The sequence below is a fragment of the Parus major genome, chromosome 3 (assembly GCF_001522545.3).
Source record: "Parus major isolate Abel chromosome 3, Parus_major1.1, whole genome shotgun sequence".
Lineage (NCBI taxonomy): Eukaryota > Metazoa > Chordata > Aves > Passeriformes > Paridae > Parus > Parus major.
In genome coordinates, this window is record NC_031770.1 from 69,272,717 (window position 1) to 69,289,439 (window position 16,723).

The 16,723-nt window shown below is 42.9% G+C and overlaps 1 protein-coding gene across 3 annotated transcripts in view; it reads right to left on the minus strand.

Annotated features, from left to right (window-relative positions):
• The window catches only part of SOBP (sine oculis binding protein homolog), a 104,323-nt gene that overhangs the window by 47,894 nt on the left and 39,706 nt on the right, over positions 1–16,723 (minus strand). For 2 of the 3 annotated variants that reach the window (XM_033512847.1, XM_033512848.1), the window contains exon 4: positions 2,355–2,450. The exons of the other annotated variant lie outside the window; for it this stretch is intronic. In XM_033512847.1, the coding sequence (XP_033368738.1) occupies positions 2,355–2,450 (96 nt within the window). The remainder of the gene's footprint in view (positions 1–2,354; positions 2,451–16,723) is intronic. 3 annotated transcript variants of the gene reach the window in all.

Sequence of the window (16,723 nt, forward strand, 5' to 3'; positions counted from 1 at the left end):
TTTTTTTTTTTTCCACCTCTCTCAAAGAATATTGACTAGCCTTTAAGAGAAAAAAGGTTTCTTGATGGCCAGTTCCACTGAAATTAGCTTTTGAAATTTGAACACATTTTAATATAGCATTGTTTCCATAAAGTAAAATGTAGAAGGAATAACACTACCTCTCTGTGAAACACATAGAATCTTCAACAAATAACACTAGTTCCCCCACCACCCACACCTAGGCTCAATATCATATTTTCACTGAAAGTTCCTAAAATACATCTTTAAAGATAGCAGAGGTACATATTCATTATTTGCCTACTATTTTTTTTCCACATACAAATTGAGTACAGATTACATCCCTGCCAATTTTTTTTCCAATAGCCTAGGAAAAATAAAACTATAACAAATTGCTTTTATTACTTCCTTAAACAAGAATTGAAACTTGTCCAAAAAAGCACATGAAAGACTAACTTTGATGACTTGAGCTTTTGCCAGACACAGTGGTGATACAATAAAGCAAAAACTTAAATGCGTATTAAAAGAGGAATAAGCAACTGGGCATTAAAAGAATGCTTGATTTTAATAGCACAAAGTGGGTTAATTGGTTCATTGATGGCTTGCACTAAATATAAAGCAGATTTTCAATGAAAATATTACATGACTAATATCATATTGTCTCTATTACTAAGTTTCTCCGGCACCAAGAAGCCCTACTGATTTTGGAAGCATCTTGGTGTGCTGTGATGGTTCGTCAGGCCTGATTAGCAGCACAGTAATTAAGCATGGCCTTGAAGAAAGAGCTTCATTTACTTGGCACAGGAATTATGAGTACACCAGGGAACCGCTTTTTGTGTTTGTCTAGTTTCCTCTCCTTAGGATGTAACACTGCTATCCCTGAAACCACCAGGAGCTCCGCAAAGGGTTTAAGAGGAACCAAGACCAGATCTCACGGGTCACCTTGCTTTTGGCTGGGGAGAATAATACTGGCAACAAATTGAACCTTCTAAGTGACACCTGTGGCTGTAAAAAGCATTGTCTTTACCAAGCCAAGGGTTGGCTCAGCACAGGGGGCATTTGTGGGGTAGGATAGTGCAGGCCCAGTAGTGCAGGTGTGGCCAAGATGCTCTGCGCTCTGGCCCGTGTGGGGAGCAGGGACCGGCCACCAGCCCCGGGCTGCTGCTTCCTGCTGTGGGCTTCTCCAGCCAGCTGACTGAACCTGGAGGCCAGCTTCAGCACTGGGGTATCGGCTCAGCAGCTCCACTCTCACTGCCTCTTGCACCTGGGGCGCCGTGGGGAGCGCTTGGCCTTGCATCCTGGGAGGGCAGGCACGGGCTTATTTAACGCAGATAAAACACAGCTTGCTCCTCCACTGCCACCCGCCTCTTCTCTGGTTACAAGGAGAAAAATAGAAATGTTGTTTCAAAGTAAAACCCCGTGTACTGACTCTCCAAAAACACGTTTAGCCAAATGATACATTTTACTTAAGTACAGATGAGAAGAAAGGCGAATGCCAGGGAGAGATCTACCGATGTATCTAAACCTCCCTTTTTGAAAGCCATGCATGAATCTCTTTTAAATGTATGACAATTCATCCTCTGTTTACTTTAGGCAAACAGAAAAACTCATGGTGGAGCACTCATTTTCGCAAGCTAATCAAGAACATTAGGTCCCAACAGATTCATTTAATAGAAATATAATAGGCATTCCTGCTTGCTTTTAATCTCGTCTAGCTGCAAATGCTAAAATGAACAGCGAATTAACCCTGCCTTGGAACAGAGATTCTTTCACAGCTGATATCATCTCTCTTATGGCTTGTAAACACTCCAGGCTCCCTCAATGTGCTTTCCTGGCTTTCACGCTTTCCCCACAGCAGAGGAGAGGAATGGAGAGGAGTGGAGAGGAAAGGATGCATTGGATTGCATGCAGCTATGAAGGGGAGGAATAGGCGAGCTCTGAAAGGATGACTGCCTGTTAGCAGAACAAAATGCAGCACCACCACCCAAAAACAAGGCAGCACTAAAAGGTGGATGGGAGAGTGAGTTTTGGGGTGCTTTGGGGGAACGGGGTGGGGGGGCTTTCCGTGCATCACCAGCCACTCCCTGCATGGCTCTCCCTGATTTACCAGTGCAAGACAAGGTAGTAAGACAAGGCCATTCATGTGCTGACATCAAATATATGATATTTTTCAAGCAATTTGAGATCTTAAACTGTTCATGGATAGCAGAACTAGCATTAGAACGCTAAAACAGTAAAAAAAAAACCTCTCATATTTCATAATGTATGTCATAATGAACAAAAGCCTTTTAAAAAAAAAACGGTTTTCACTGTGCTAAAGTAACAATCTAGACTTGTTGTAAGTATGTTATTCTTACAAGTAGTTCGCAGTTATTCTTGAAGGCAAGTCTTGGAGTTTCCTTAGCATAGTGCTGCTGGGGAAAATTTTCAGCATGTCCATCTTCATCTCTAGCCTGAAGGGAAATATAATGGCCTATTTAGGGACTTACAAATAATGGAAGGAAAAAAATAGCTAAAAGCATAACAGCTCAGATCATTAAAACAGACGGGAATCCCAAAATACAACATTATTAAAAAGTTTCTTTAAATAATCAGTACACCTTTTAGATATGAGAACTTGGGATGCTGTTTTCTTACATAGCTTAGATTGAACATGCAAATTCATTGTGGAGTAATAATTAGAACAACAAAAGACAAAACCAAAATTAAATATTTGAGCTGGAAACTGAGCAACTCAGGGTTTCAATTTACTCCATTGCATTTTTCAGGATTACATTACATATGTACTCGTTTAAACTTTTTGACATGCTTAAGCAATCCCTGGATAATGTACTTGTATTTTCATTTTAACAGTAAGGCCAAAAAGGAAAAAAAAAATAAGTTTTCATACTCATAATTTACATGTAATACTATTACAAATAAATGGATTCCCCCTCCATGTTTAAGTGAAGCTTTGAAAGGAGAAATCATCCAGTGAGAACAATGATCCTTTAGTCAAATGCGGTCAAAATATTTAATGACAAAGATGCATTAAAAGTTACTGGTTATTTGTAACTACACTGTTAATTAAGAAAGCTGAAGTTTAAATGGAGACATTACCAGAGCCCATTAGCAATCCTGCTTGCATATAGTATTTTTCCCTTCTCATCTTGAGCATTTTCTGCTTTTGAGTTAAAGCAAAAGGGAGAAGCAGGTGAAAGGAGGAGTGTCAGCAATACGCTCATTACACTGTTCATTTGAGTGACACTTGCACTCCGTTCCGCTCCATCTCATCTGATTCCTGACTGTTCGCTCTCTCCCTCTCACAGCCTCCCAAAATTCACAGCTGAGCTGTCTCCCTCACATATGGCTTGCATATAATTATGCACATTCCATTTTACACTGCATTAAAATGATGAGCTCCTGGCTCCCTGCCAACCTATTTAAATCAGCCCCTGCCCAAAGAAGCTGGGGAGAGGAGGAGGGCAGAGGCAGGGTGACCGGATCAGGGCGAGGGGTGCAGGCAGGGGCAGCGGGGTGAGGAGCAGGTAGCCCTGCCCCCCGTCCCTCCTGCTGCCCCGTGTGTGTTCCCAGGGCAGGGGTGTCCAGGGATGCCCAGGTGCGATTTGGGCACACCTGGGCGCCTGTGGCAGCCCTGGCACATTGCTCACCCCTCGTGTGCGAGAACTGCCTGTCGTCGCGTGTCACGCGCCCGACACTCAGGCTTTTCAGCGTTGGCATTTATGAAAGATATTTACACCTTGCAGGCTCTGTGACTTGTTTGTCTTCAAACAGGCTTCTGCCTTTCCCCAAGGAGAGGGTTGGGAAAGGGGAGATGTGGGCTAACAGCACTGTCCATTTTTAGGAAAACATGCAGGGTCTGCACCTCAATGAAAGCCCCTTGACTCCAGCAGGTTTTGACTCAGGCCTCAGCCATGGGGCGTGAACACACTTTGCCCAATAGAAAATTCCATTTTTAACAGTGCAAAATTTGTCCAAAGGTGTATTTTCAGAAGTACCTAACATTGATGATTATTACAAGAACAGGGAAGTAGGAAAAAAGTTTATTCTGTATGTTTCCTAGCAGTTTATAAGTATTTTCTTTCAATGCCCTCAATAGTTGTGGGGTGAAAAATGTTTAAAATTTTGCTTTAAAACCACAAGAAAGAGGACTCCTGAGAATCTGAAGTCACTTGACAAAGGTTTAAATGTATTCTTCTAATTATTAGTTTGAAACTGAAACCTCTCTTACAAACTAAATCTACCTCCATGTTGTGTGGATCACAAAGTTCAAATCTGACCAGTTTTTCCAAGGAAAAAAACCTCAATATTCTCATTTTGAAAACAAACTTTGCCCTTTTCTTTCCTCCTTGAAGGAATATGTGCAACACACTGAAGCTCTTCCAGGTCATCTAGAAGACAACTAGGGTATGAATTGCATTAAATGCCTTGGACAAATAGAAACAGACCTGTCAGCTTGGGAAAACAGATGCCAATGGGATGCTCAGTGATGAACAGCTAGGGAGATGCTGGTAGGGCACAGGTGTTGTGTGGGGCTCTGAACGCTGTTGGTGCCCCCAGACCCTGAAATTGTATCTTGGCACCATGCAACACATTGTGCATGTGACGGCTGGCACATTGTAACCTGCCAGTGACCCTCTGGAGCGTTATCTTAGTGCACACACACACCTTGTAAAATGAAATGGGTATCAGGGTGTTTGCAGTGCATCTGTCAAAATACAAACCCCACTGATCTTGGCCCTCTTACCAAAATTGCCAGTCACACAAAGGTTACTCACCCCTGCTGATGGTAACATGCTCCTGCTCCTACTGATCTAAACCTTGCCTTATTTAATTTTGGATGTCACTAAAATTTCCTAGTCTTAAAACCTGTTTAGCTACATACTGCCATAATTTGCTCAGGCAGCAGAAATACACCTAATTTAGCTAGCTGATTTCCATTGTAAAAAACACCTATTCTGAGCAGTCAGGACTAATTCTCCAATATCTTTACATTAATTCATTACTACCATCTTCCACTTGTAAATAATTTAACGAAATAAACACTCTTACAGTGTTCATCGCTGTTCTAAGCATATTAAAAAAGTGGCTCAGAATTTATCTTGCAATGGTAATATTGTGATGCATCTGTGCCTACACTGACCCACTCTCAGTCACTGCTGCACACCTCGTGACTGCCTCGGTTCCCCAGCATCTCACTCACAGCAAGCTGGCATCTACAGCTTTGCCATCAGGCCTGGCTGCCGTGGGATGCTACTGTCCAAAAGAAAACAACTGCAAAAAAAAAAAAACCAAGCCAAATCTGTGATCACTCTGATTTTTTTAAAAAACGTTTTAATACTACTAAAATTATTATAAGAGCATTCTCATCAAAAAATGTATGTATTAGCTGCTAGATGTGATTGATTGCATGCATGTAATAAATGGGACAACTGCTCTTACAGCACATTTAGTTCCAGGACAAAAAAAGGCATCAGCTCGTGTTCTGAGGCCTGGAACCATGGTTAGCACTGCTAGTTTTATCAGGGCAAAACTGCTGCAACTTCACTGTGGCAGTGCCTCTCCTGGGATTTACTGAATCTCCTAATTCAATACCCTCTCCTGGCAGACAGCCACCTTCCCGTCAGCTGCATGGGATCCGAGAGGGAAAGCGGCCCATCGCCAGCCCCTGGGGACAGCAGGCTGGACACCTGACAAGAGCAGTGGCACAAACACACACATACACACACACCTCACTGCTGCTGCCAGAGTAGAGCACACTGCCCGAGGAGCAGGGCTGGCAAAGATGACCTAGTGGGGAAACTGCAGTTGACTTGGTGGAGGTGCAGTTGACTTGTTTTGGCTGTAAGGTCAGCCTGATGATGGGATGTGTGGGAAATCATGGCCTTTAATTGCAGGTTAGATATCAGGAAGCCCTTCTTAATGACAGGTACAGCAAAGCACTGGAGCAGATTGCCTAAGGAGACTGTCAAAGCCCCATCACTGGAGTTTTTTAAGAGCAGATTAGGCAAACATCTGCCAGGAATGACACGCATGGAGTAGCTCCTGATGTGGGGAAGCTGGACAGATGAGAGCATCTCCATTCCTAGGTCTCTTTTTTCTCTGCTTTCTACTGCTGAGCTCTGAAAGAAAATGGCAGGAGACTAAGGAAAAAAAAATTAAAAAAACTAAACCAGAAAACAGGATCTGAGAGGATCTCTCTGAAAATAGCACAGCATTTGATGTTCAGAGATATGTGTACTCATTAATAAGTGCATGATGACAACTATCTTTGGCTCCAGAAACTGTGCTATTTGTTCATAAGCCAGCCAGCCTATATTTGTGAAAGATGCCAATAGTTTGGAAACAGACTATATATTCAGTCAAGATTCCTTTTTTAAACACAACGGAGGAAGAACAATCTACAGCAGAATTTCCTCCTCTCCAAAGAATGTGGATATTTGTTTCTCCTTATTCTCACAGAAAAATTATCTTGATCCAGACAGAGGATCTCTTAGCTTCAGTGTAAGTCTTTTTATGCAGCTTTAGCCTTGGGAGAGGAAATCTGTGCTTACATTTTAATATTAAGGGTGGGATCTTATGATAGTATAAGTCACAAGGTAGGTTGAACCAAATAATTTATTAAGATGGAACTTGTTAATGCAAAGCTTCCACTAAAATGTGACAATGCATTTGCAAAAAAAAAAATCCTACTGCTTAGTCCACAAAACTCTAATGCCACTTAACCAAAAACACTAACATTAAGAGCAACAGTCACTGGAGTAAGGCAGAGTGACAGAATATTAGTCTGCTTACTCGGGATAAAATTGCCACCTAATTTCCATAAATGTCCTTTGAAACAGATGAAACACGGGAATGTTACCCCCAGATACATTAAAGGCAGCAGGCATTAGCTGAATGTCTGTGGTAGGACAGAGAATAAGCTGCAAGGAGCTGAATAGCGTTGCTATAGAAGTGCAGATAATTGAGTCGAGGCTCCTGTCCCGTGGCGATGAACAGAGGAAATTTACATCACCCTTAATACTATTGTCTCCAGAGGCTGGCTGCAGATGGGAACTGAAAGCTCTGTTTCCGTTTCCACCACAAAGGTTATCTCTCCTTTCACTGAAACTCGAAGGAAATCCTTGGGGAGACCCTAATCCTTGAAATTCCAGTTCCTGTGCATTTCTGTTGTCCCAGATAATCAATTATCATGCTCTCTACATTCACTGTACTAGCAATAGTAAAAATAGTACTAAACTTCCACCTGCTGGGTATATTTTTCCCAGAAATATGAACATGCTTGCTGTGGGCAGGGTGGTGGGGGAGCCCAACATCAGGGTCCTGGCTGGTGGTGCTGTGCTGGGAATGGAACAGGGCCAGGGGAGATGGTCCAGAGATGATGTTCCCTGGTTCAGCAACCACACAGTTGCAAGTGGTTGCTCAGACAGTGAGCAAGCCCTCAGCTCAGAGAAAGTCTTCCCTCAGTTTGATGAGAGGTTTGCTCTTCATAAGGATTTCAAGATTTTCCTGAATCACAGAGTGATGGAATAAGCGGTATTTATTTGATGGTCTCTCTCAGCTGCACTCTATTCACTGATCTCTACAGGTCTAATATTTTGCCACTCTGAACCTCTAAAATCTTCTCAAGATTTTTGAAAAAGTCACAGGTACTTTGAAAACATGTCAGAACAAGGTGTCATAAAATCTCCCAAGACTCAGATCAGTGAAAAGAAAGGACCTAAAATCACGCTGATTGTTTATCAAGTTGTTATCATTTACATCCCACAAAAATTGAGGTTTATCTCTTTAGCCTGACCTCCAATGACCAGAACAGGTTAGAGGTGACCACCCTACCCAATATTTTCCAGACTGAGGCCTCTTTACCAGCAGTGACTCTCTGCACACTTGGTGGTGGTCTATGGAGAGCTGGCAGGTCACGTGCTACTAACTCCCCTCATTTCCAGCTGCTAAAATGCATTTAAAGACAGCTAAAAATACATTAAATACTTTCCTAATGTTATTTTTCCATGTAAGCAACTGCTGTAGTCACCACAGGAATGTTATTTGATCGCCAAGGGGAGGGGAAGTGGTCTGTGAGACAATCTGTCTACTGGAGGTGATCTACAAAGTTAAAAAGAAATTGGGAATATGCCCTCTTGTAACTTCCTTATTAAGTATGCAAAGGAAAACCAGAAGGGCTTTTGCTGACTTGTTGCCTCCTCTTCTCTCCCCAAACATGCCACACGAACACATGTACCAACACACTCGTGCACATCTCCACCCATTACTGACGTTAGGAACTGAGATCTTGTTTATGCTGGAAGAAGGCACCAGTGGATAGAAACAAGCAGAACAACATCACCGTGACAAGCCAAACCTTGGGACTGCACATGCAGCTCTTCCCAGGTCCTGAGAAGAGGATGTACTGCAGGAGACAGGTTTTGTTGCCATTTTGTTGCTTGGGGTCTCTCCACAGACTTCCATGAAATCTCTCCCTGGCACTCAGCTGCTCCTGGCTCCTCTACATTACAGTACAGACCTCAAAACTGTGCAGTCCCTTTCCCAGAGGAGCGAGATATGGTCCCCAAGAAGGAGCAAAGATGTCCCCACAAAGTACCTAAGCAGAGCCTGAGCAGGTTCCATCCCCTGCAGGTATCCTCAGCAAAACAATGGTCCTCACTTCTGTCACAGCTCTTGCTCACAGCTGCTCTTGCCTTACTCTGACATGTCCAGTAAAGACCGTGATGAATCTAGACCCAAACTCCAACCTTTTTTCAAATTTTAGTTGCCATTTCAAAAGCAAATACAGAACCTAGATGCAAAACCACTAATGGCAGACTGGATTAGAAAAACATCTTGAGTCCTCATGTTTAGGAGAAGGTTTGGTGTGGAAGTGATTTCAGGAGCCAGTGATCTGGACAGTGTGATTAAGCCCTGAGAAAATATCTAATTCTGAATATCCTGCAAACTTCTCCACTGTGCTGACAGACGAAATACTCCCTGACTTCAAAAATAAATAGTCACCAGGTCAAACTTGCTATTCTAACCAAACCCAGCCCACACCACCTCACCATTCCTTTCTGAACACATGTAAAATCTCCTGACAAACAGGCACTTTTGCTGAGAAAAGCCAACCCAGAAAAAATGCATTACAACAAAGAAGGAGAAGGTGCCAAACTGTGGAATGATAGGGCAGCGTTTCTGAAATTATCCTTGTCAAAGCAACTGAGGACTGTCACGTTCATTTTCTTGCATAACTGAAGCACACTAAAAAATCCAAACAAATGTGCCTGCAAATCTGAAGAACAGTTATTTAAGGAACTTTTCTTTTTTTTTCTTTTTTTTCCTTTTTTTTTTTTTAATGCTTGTCTTCCACAGGCTGTGGCTCAGAATGGTCCAGCTTTATGTATAAAATTTTTCACTCAGGATTTCATGGTATAAAATTCTCCACAGTTTATGTTTAAAATGCAAGCTGCAAACTCTATTATAATGTAAGGAATATTATAAGTGGATCAAAAGGAAATACTAATAACAGTACTACTCTAGTGCCTGCTAAAGTAATAACTTCCATCCTACTGCACTTAAAACTTACACCAAAAAATGGATTCCATTTTCTGGATTCTATAAAACTTTTTCTTCCTTTCCCCCAGTTTTGTTTCAGATACTTTGCAGAAGAACCCTGATTTCCTGCTGGACTTCTCATCCTTCCAGGCAAAATCTGGATTTTATTTTTATACAGTTTGCAATGCTGTACATTTATGGCCCTTTCTACCTGGGTCATAAAATACCTAGAAAAAACTGGTGGTCCCTTTCAGTCTCCCAGTACATCCAGAAAGAGCAACTGAATTTAAAATAGCAGTGTCTATTGCCCTGGATTGCTTTTCCTGTAGGAAAGAAGGTTTGAGATGTTCTGTGACTCAGGTTCACAAGCAAGCCAAGGTGGTACAGCCTCGATCCAGGTTCTCAAGAAAGGAACTGCCTAATGCTCTCAAGTGAAAACTCTGCATTAAACCTCATATTCCCACTGCATTCCAAACTTAGGGACTTTTCCTTTCTTTATCAGCCAACACCTGGGCAGTTTCCCACCTTCCACAGGACTGCACTACCCTGCACTGATAGTTCATGGCATGGTGATATGTGAGAAGTGCTCAGGTGGCTGCCTCAAAAGCTAATTTTTCAAACTGCACGAACCTTTAGCCATATCATAAATTTTTTATAACCATTACAAAATTGTCAAAGAATAAATATAATAACAAACACATAATGTTGAAATAATTTGAGATTAACTTTTTTTATTGCCCCTTTGAACATTTTGTCAAGAAGTGACTGCTGTGTAGGATCTTCATAAACGTGAGCCTGTCCTGCTAATCTCCCTCCTGATTCATGACAGGCCTGATCCAGAGACACTAATGGACCGTGCCTGACAGTTATTGCAACATATTCAATACCCAGCCTAAAATACAGGCAGGAAAGAAATGAAAATATACTACAGGCTTGCCCGTAGCTTCCATTTTTGTAACGAGTAGCTCACACCAGCATAGTCGATAAGCTTTCCCTCTCTCTTCACATTCCCTGATTATTATCATTTATGAGATAAAATCAATTTCCAAAGTATTCTGTGTGTTTCACTGTCAGGTAGCTCAAGTATCCCTTGTCACCACTGCCATTTCTACAAGGGTTCCCCTGTCCTGGTGACAGATTTGGGCACAGGGCAAGCACACATTTCCAGTGAGCCTGCCAGAGAAGCAGGGAGACAAAACACAACACCAAAGAGGAAGAAAAAAAAAAGAAAAAAAATCCAAAACAAACACCAGGAAAAAACCCTGTCACATGTTAGTAAGGGTTACCTAAGGCTCACAGACCAAACAGATAGCTGTCCCTAGTGAATTTGTTTCAACGCATTTTCATATTTCAAGCTTTTGCATTGTAAATACCAGAGCAACAATGCGGATTTTCTCTGATTGCGATGTCACATATATGATTAATCATCTTGACTCAGAGCATATTTTTTTAAAGCAATTGCAGGCTGGTTTAATGAACTCCTCTCCCACTGGCTTTTATAGACTAGTCATGATCAACATACCATTAAGATAAACCTCGTGCCCCATCCCTCCCCCCGCTGACAGCTTGCCTTATTTGCCTCACAACAGTCAATATCCAATTAAGAGGCAACGGATTTGATCGATACAGAAGGTAACAATAAGACTTAAACAGCTGGTAAATTCTACATGTACTCTTTTTCTTCAATTCCCATCTTCGTGGTGTATAAACGGCTCTGAGCTTTGAATAAATGCAGAGAAGGAAAAACAGTGGCCAGGTCTGGCTGGTAAAGCTTTCCCTCAAATAGGCTGTGTCTGCAAGCTACTGCACAGCCATAAATGCTTGTCTGGGACCACTGCAAGACAGGCAGGATCCCATTCTCTGTATTTTCTGTGGCCTTTTAAAGGGTGAAAATAGAAATCTCTTCCTGGTCTGGTTACAAGCCACATGTCACTTGGGTCATTCATACATGAGAATGGAGGGGCTATAATATTATTAAAGCAATCATTTATGAGCTGGGCCAAAGGATGACTGGTCTGGAGAGGGGGGCAAAACCCAACAGGAATGTAGGCAGGAGAACAGGCAAGTAGAGGGTGAAAAGAAATGAGGGAAAGCTTTGATACAAATGACATATTCTACAACCTTAATATCATCTCCCAGTCCTGCTGCCAATGATGAATGGCTGCAATAAAAGGTGAGATAGTGGTACATACAAGCAGGAAAAAAGCAAAACCTGCCTGGTGGTGAGGACCATTCATTTTAATTCCCAGCAGCCCAGGCAGAAGTCAGGGACTGAGGTCACAATATTGCCACTGCCTTTGGGTCTAACACCAGGTATAGTACTTCTTCCTTGTCCCCTGGCACTTTTTTTGAGGTTTTTATTCAAAGTTTTACTTTCAAAGATGTTTCACAGAGTACTAGGCTGATACAGTCCCTCCTATTCTAGGATACCCACTCTATTTTAAATAAGAAGTCATGACCATGTGGGATGCCACACTCTCACTGACAAACAGGACCTAACCAAAACACCTCTGAGCTTTCTCTCAGCACTGTCAGAAATTTATGCCTAAATCACAGGGGCATGCCTGTGCTCTCTACTCCCCACTGCAACCCTCTGTCATTTGGAGGGATTCCAATAACATATATCATGTCTCAAACCAGGAAACTGTCTGCTCAAACTAATAAGAAAGCTCAGAGCACACAGATCTTTTTCAGGCAATAGGATGCAACTGACTATAATTTATCTTCCCAGCTTGCCTAGGGATTTGAGAAGTCCCATTCTGAGTTTTCCTTTCTGTCACAATAAGAAAAAACGTGCTGAAAAACACCTCCATCCTTCCAGCTCCCTTCACTACCATCTTCTGGGGGGAGTGGTTGCAAGTAGATCTTTGGCCAGGTTTCTGAATCTAAAGTAATCCATTTCTAACTGTTCTCTGCAGTTTACTTCAGGCCTCAAGTTTTATCAGACTACATCTTTTCTTCGACTATGTTCATTGCTATTACAGAAAAAAAAACCAAACAAACTAATTTAACTCTTAAAGATACACTTAAAAAATGGGGATGCTTCCACTCAAAAAAAGAACAGAAAGAAACGTATTTTTCTGTCTTCTGCGTTCACTCAAATGTCTCTCCCCCTGAATCACCTGGCCCCTTACCACACAGCAAAAATCTGCATGTTTTTCCATGTAATCCTGTAATCCTGATTTTGATGGTTGGACTTGATGATCAATTTTGACAGGTGGGCTTGATAACATAGAAGGTCTTTTCCAACCTTAATGATACTATGATTCTCTTTTCAACTTCTCATTCTCAGCTCCTGTCTTGAAAAGCATCCCTTAGGGCTTCACCAGACTCTGCAAACTCCCAGTTAGCATTTATGTCTCGTCAGGCATATGTACAAGTATTTACATGCCACCCCTACCATTTCATGGTGGCACTGTCAGCTCCTCAAAACTTCCATGTGTTTATTCCAGGCTCTTAAGTGTTTGCCCCTTAGATAGCTCCTACTTGCCAATATATATTGCAAATACTTAGCCAATAACCTCACTTACAGCCCTGACCTCCTTTAATGTTTCCTCACTATTCTGTGGACTATTCAGTGTCACCTCAAATGTGTCACCCACTGTGTTGCTGGGCCTGCTGGAATCCAGCTGTTGGCCTATGCAATCGGTCTGCTGCCACAGGTCTGTCTCATTTTCCTCAAAAATGCTTCAACAGGGAAGAAAAAAGATGCAGATAGGACACTCCTCTGCAAAACTGGTACCACTGAAGCTGAAGAGCTGTGAGCTGCCAAAATCACACCCCTGCACTATGAGTGCCCCTGAGTCCTCCATTCAAGAGCTGGACTTTAAGCAGCCTGGTAGGCTTTGCAATATTCAGAGAGAAAAGTACTCATGAGGTTTGTCCACTCTTGGGCTTTAAATAGAATGCTTGCCTCTTCTGTTTCCAGCACAGGGACTTATCTATGTTCCTGTCCAAGAAGAGTTTGGAGAAACCTGCAGAAATGTGGCTTTTGGTCTATCATCCACTGTGCACAGCTCTACAAGTTCCCCATTGTTTGACTGAGATGTAGAGTCTCTGTTTTGGTCACAATATACACAACAGTGTATACTGCAGTAGGAGGCAGCAAGGCTTGGAGGAAACTGGTGCTCTAATTATTATTGAAGTATAAATGCAACAAGCAAAGAACCAGCTCTAAATAAACAGTTTCAGCACACTCTTGCTCTACTAAATATTGCTGCTATCTGAAAAACTTCACGTAATTTTCTATTCCCTAATTTATTCCATCAAAATTCAAGGCCAAATTCCCTTGCCTGCACCCAGACCACTTTGCATTGGCTTTGTAAAGCACAGGAATGATCTTGACCTCTGTTGTTCTTAGTACACTTTTACCATCTGTGCCTACAGATACTCTTCAGTGAAGAAAGCACCTACTTCCCCCTCACACAATCATGACTGAAGTTAAGCTTAGACAAAGGCCAGAGCTAGCAAGATAACCACTGGAGTAGTGACAGATGTTCAGCCTAACATAAGATTGAGGCCAGTAGACAGGAAAATCCGTCTGTGTTTCCCACTACTGCTAGCAGAAGGAGGACTGTGGTGGTAGCCATGATCTTTTCATTAGCAACAAGCTGGTCAGAGAGAAAAGAAGCCGAGGAATTGTCTTTTCATATTCAGAGTGTGAGTTCCAGGAACAGAATTACCATTTAAATTACTTACATCTAACTATGTAATTAATGTTCGTGTCAGTTTATTGCAGGCATCTTCACCATCGGTGCTGTGAAATGCAACTTAGTGACTTTTTTTGTGGGGAACGAGCTGGAACAACCATTTGTCTCCCTTCCATTGTTTATATATTAATCGTTAAATTGTTACTAATATTATTAATCTCATTATCCTAATTACATGTGTTCTGTCTTTTTAGAGTAGCATCCAGAATTAGACTGTTTCACACATCTCCATTGTTCCTCTCTCTCAGTTAAGAAACTTGATGGGGAATCACTGGCATTGAAGGAAGATGAAATGAGTATTGAGCACAAGAAGCCACAACATCAGCTGCTTTGCAGGAAAGGGAAATCTATGAGTGCTCTTTAACAACCGGCACACTTCACAGCATGCCCTGGCAGAACATTCCACAGGCGGGAGGTGAGGCTTAAAAAAATTGGTGCACTACAATCCTTTAAAAGCAGCCTGGGTCTCTTTCTGGAAGTCTAGGTCATGTGCCTGGCACTGCCTCATATGGTGTCTCTCTTCCGCCATTTGTTTATTTGCTTCTGGCAGTTTTGGCAGTGAGGTATCAGAGTGAAATGCACACCACTCCATACATATGGTGGGAAGAATCTAGTGCATCAGTTGAATGCATACTGTACTGTATACACATTCTGTTTTATCTCTGAGCACAGCTGTGCTGTAAAAGCTTACAAAATGTGAAGCCTTCTGTGCAGCAAAAACATCGACAGGAGAAGCTGGCCTGTAACTTATTAGGTTGTGACACAAGCCAAAAAAAGACGGAGTTACAGCTGACAACTCCTGGCATCGTGATGAAAAGCACAGTGGCTCAAGTTAGAGAGGGAGTGTCAGCCCTAACTTCATGTTTTGGACTTTCACTGCCATGGGTCACAAATAGCATCACTGGTTTGTTCTAGGAAAATGATTCCCAATCCCACAGCTTCCAGCCAGTGACTGAAGCAAACAGGCAAATCATCCCCCTGGTGCCCCACTGTGCTTGCAGGCAGCCTGTGCTAGGAAGGGATTTAAGGAGGAGGTGGCCAGGAGCCAAAAAGCAATTGTGCCTCTCTTCCTCACCCAGCACAGCAGCCTTCAAGCTGGGATCAGTCCTGCATTTCCTACTCCCTCTGCAAACTGGGCTGAAGGTAGTGGAAACACATGGTAGGAAACTCAGGTGCTGGTTGAAGCAGATGTCTGGTAGGCTTTTTTTCACCACAGCCTTGAAACAAGGACTCTATCTAGATCTGAGTAAGAATGGCCACTCTGGGTCAAATCTAAGTTTCTTTAGGTCAGGCTTGTCTCCACCAGCAACCAGTATCACATTCTTGAGGAGAATCTGAGGAGTAATGGGCTACCAATCCTTCCAGAGGTACAGACCTGCCCTGAGGGCAGTAGGAATAGGTGTGTAAAAAGTTTGATAGTGAGTTTGGATTGTGTGTCCATGGTTCCTGGATTTTTTTACATATATCTCTGTGAAGTGCTGAGTTAGGTGAGATCGTAGTACATCTCCTTCCCTACCTACTGACGGACTCCATATGTGCATGGATGTGTAGGCAGAGGAAGTGTGGTGAGTGAGCAAAACAGAGGAGGGAAATGCAGGTGAGATGGCATTTCTAGGACACAGAGGAACTGCCCTAGGAAAGCCATGACTGGAGACATCACACTTGCTTCCTGATCCCATAGAAATCAACTCCTTACACAGCTGAGTAATGGACTTCTCAGGGGAGACCTGTGTTTCTTCCCACGGATGCTGTGAGGGCTCCCCATCTAGGGGAAAAAAATCCCTCCTGTCCAGCCCCTCCACTGCCTGAGAAGATTCTGCCTCTCAAGGTGGGCCTCTGGCTCCAGCAGCTTCCTTGACAGACACAGGTTGTGGAGTGCACCATATGGTGGGACAGCACACCGGCATTCCACAGGCACTCACCAGGGGAATCACACCCTTTCCTGCTCCTCACAGAAACTTATTTTCCTCAAGCAGGACCCCACCTGATTCCAAGGGAAAAAGGGAGCTTAACCCCTCTGTCAACAGGAGCTGAGGGAGAAAGTCATCCCACAAGGAAGCTTTCATCTAGCTGCTACCACGTCCCTCAGCTGTGAGGAAACTTCCTCTAACACAGTCATGATGGCACCTCCAAACTCAGCTGCCCCTGGGGGCTGCCCAAATGTCACTGCAGGAGTCCTGCAGCTGGGCACTGGCCCTGCAGGGGATGAAACACAACCCTCAGCCAGGTTTAGCCTGTCTGCCTCATCTCATGGGAGCACAGTTGCACGACTTTTACATTGCATTGTGTCCATTGTCTTCTTCCCTAGCCCTGAGGGTGACACTCCATACTCCATAGCAAAGGGGAAGGGAACACGACTGTCACACTTCGGGGGGAAGACAGACATGAAAGAGCAATTTAAGACTGGGTTAGACATTTTGTCACCTCTCCTATCAAATATATGAAAATAAAAGAGAAGCAAGGGAAGAGGAAAA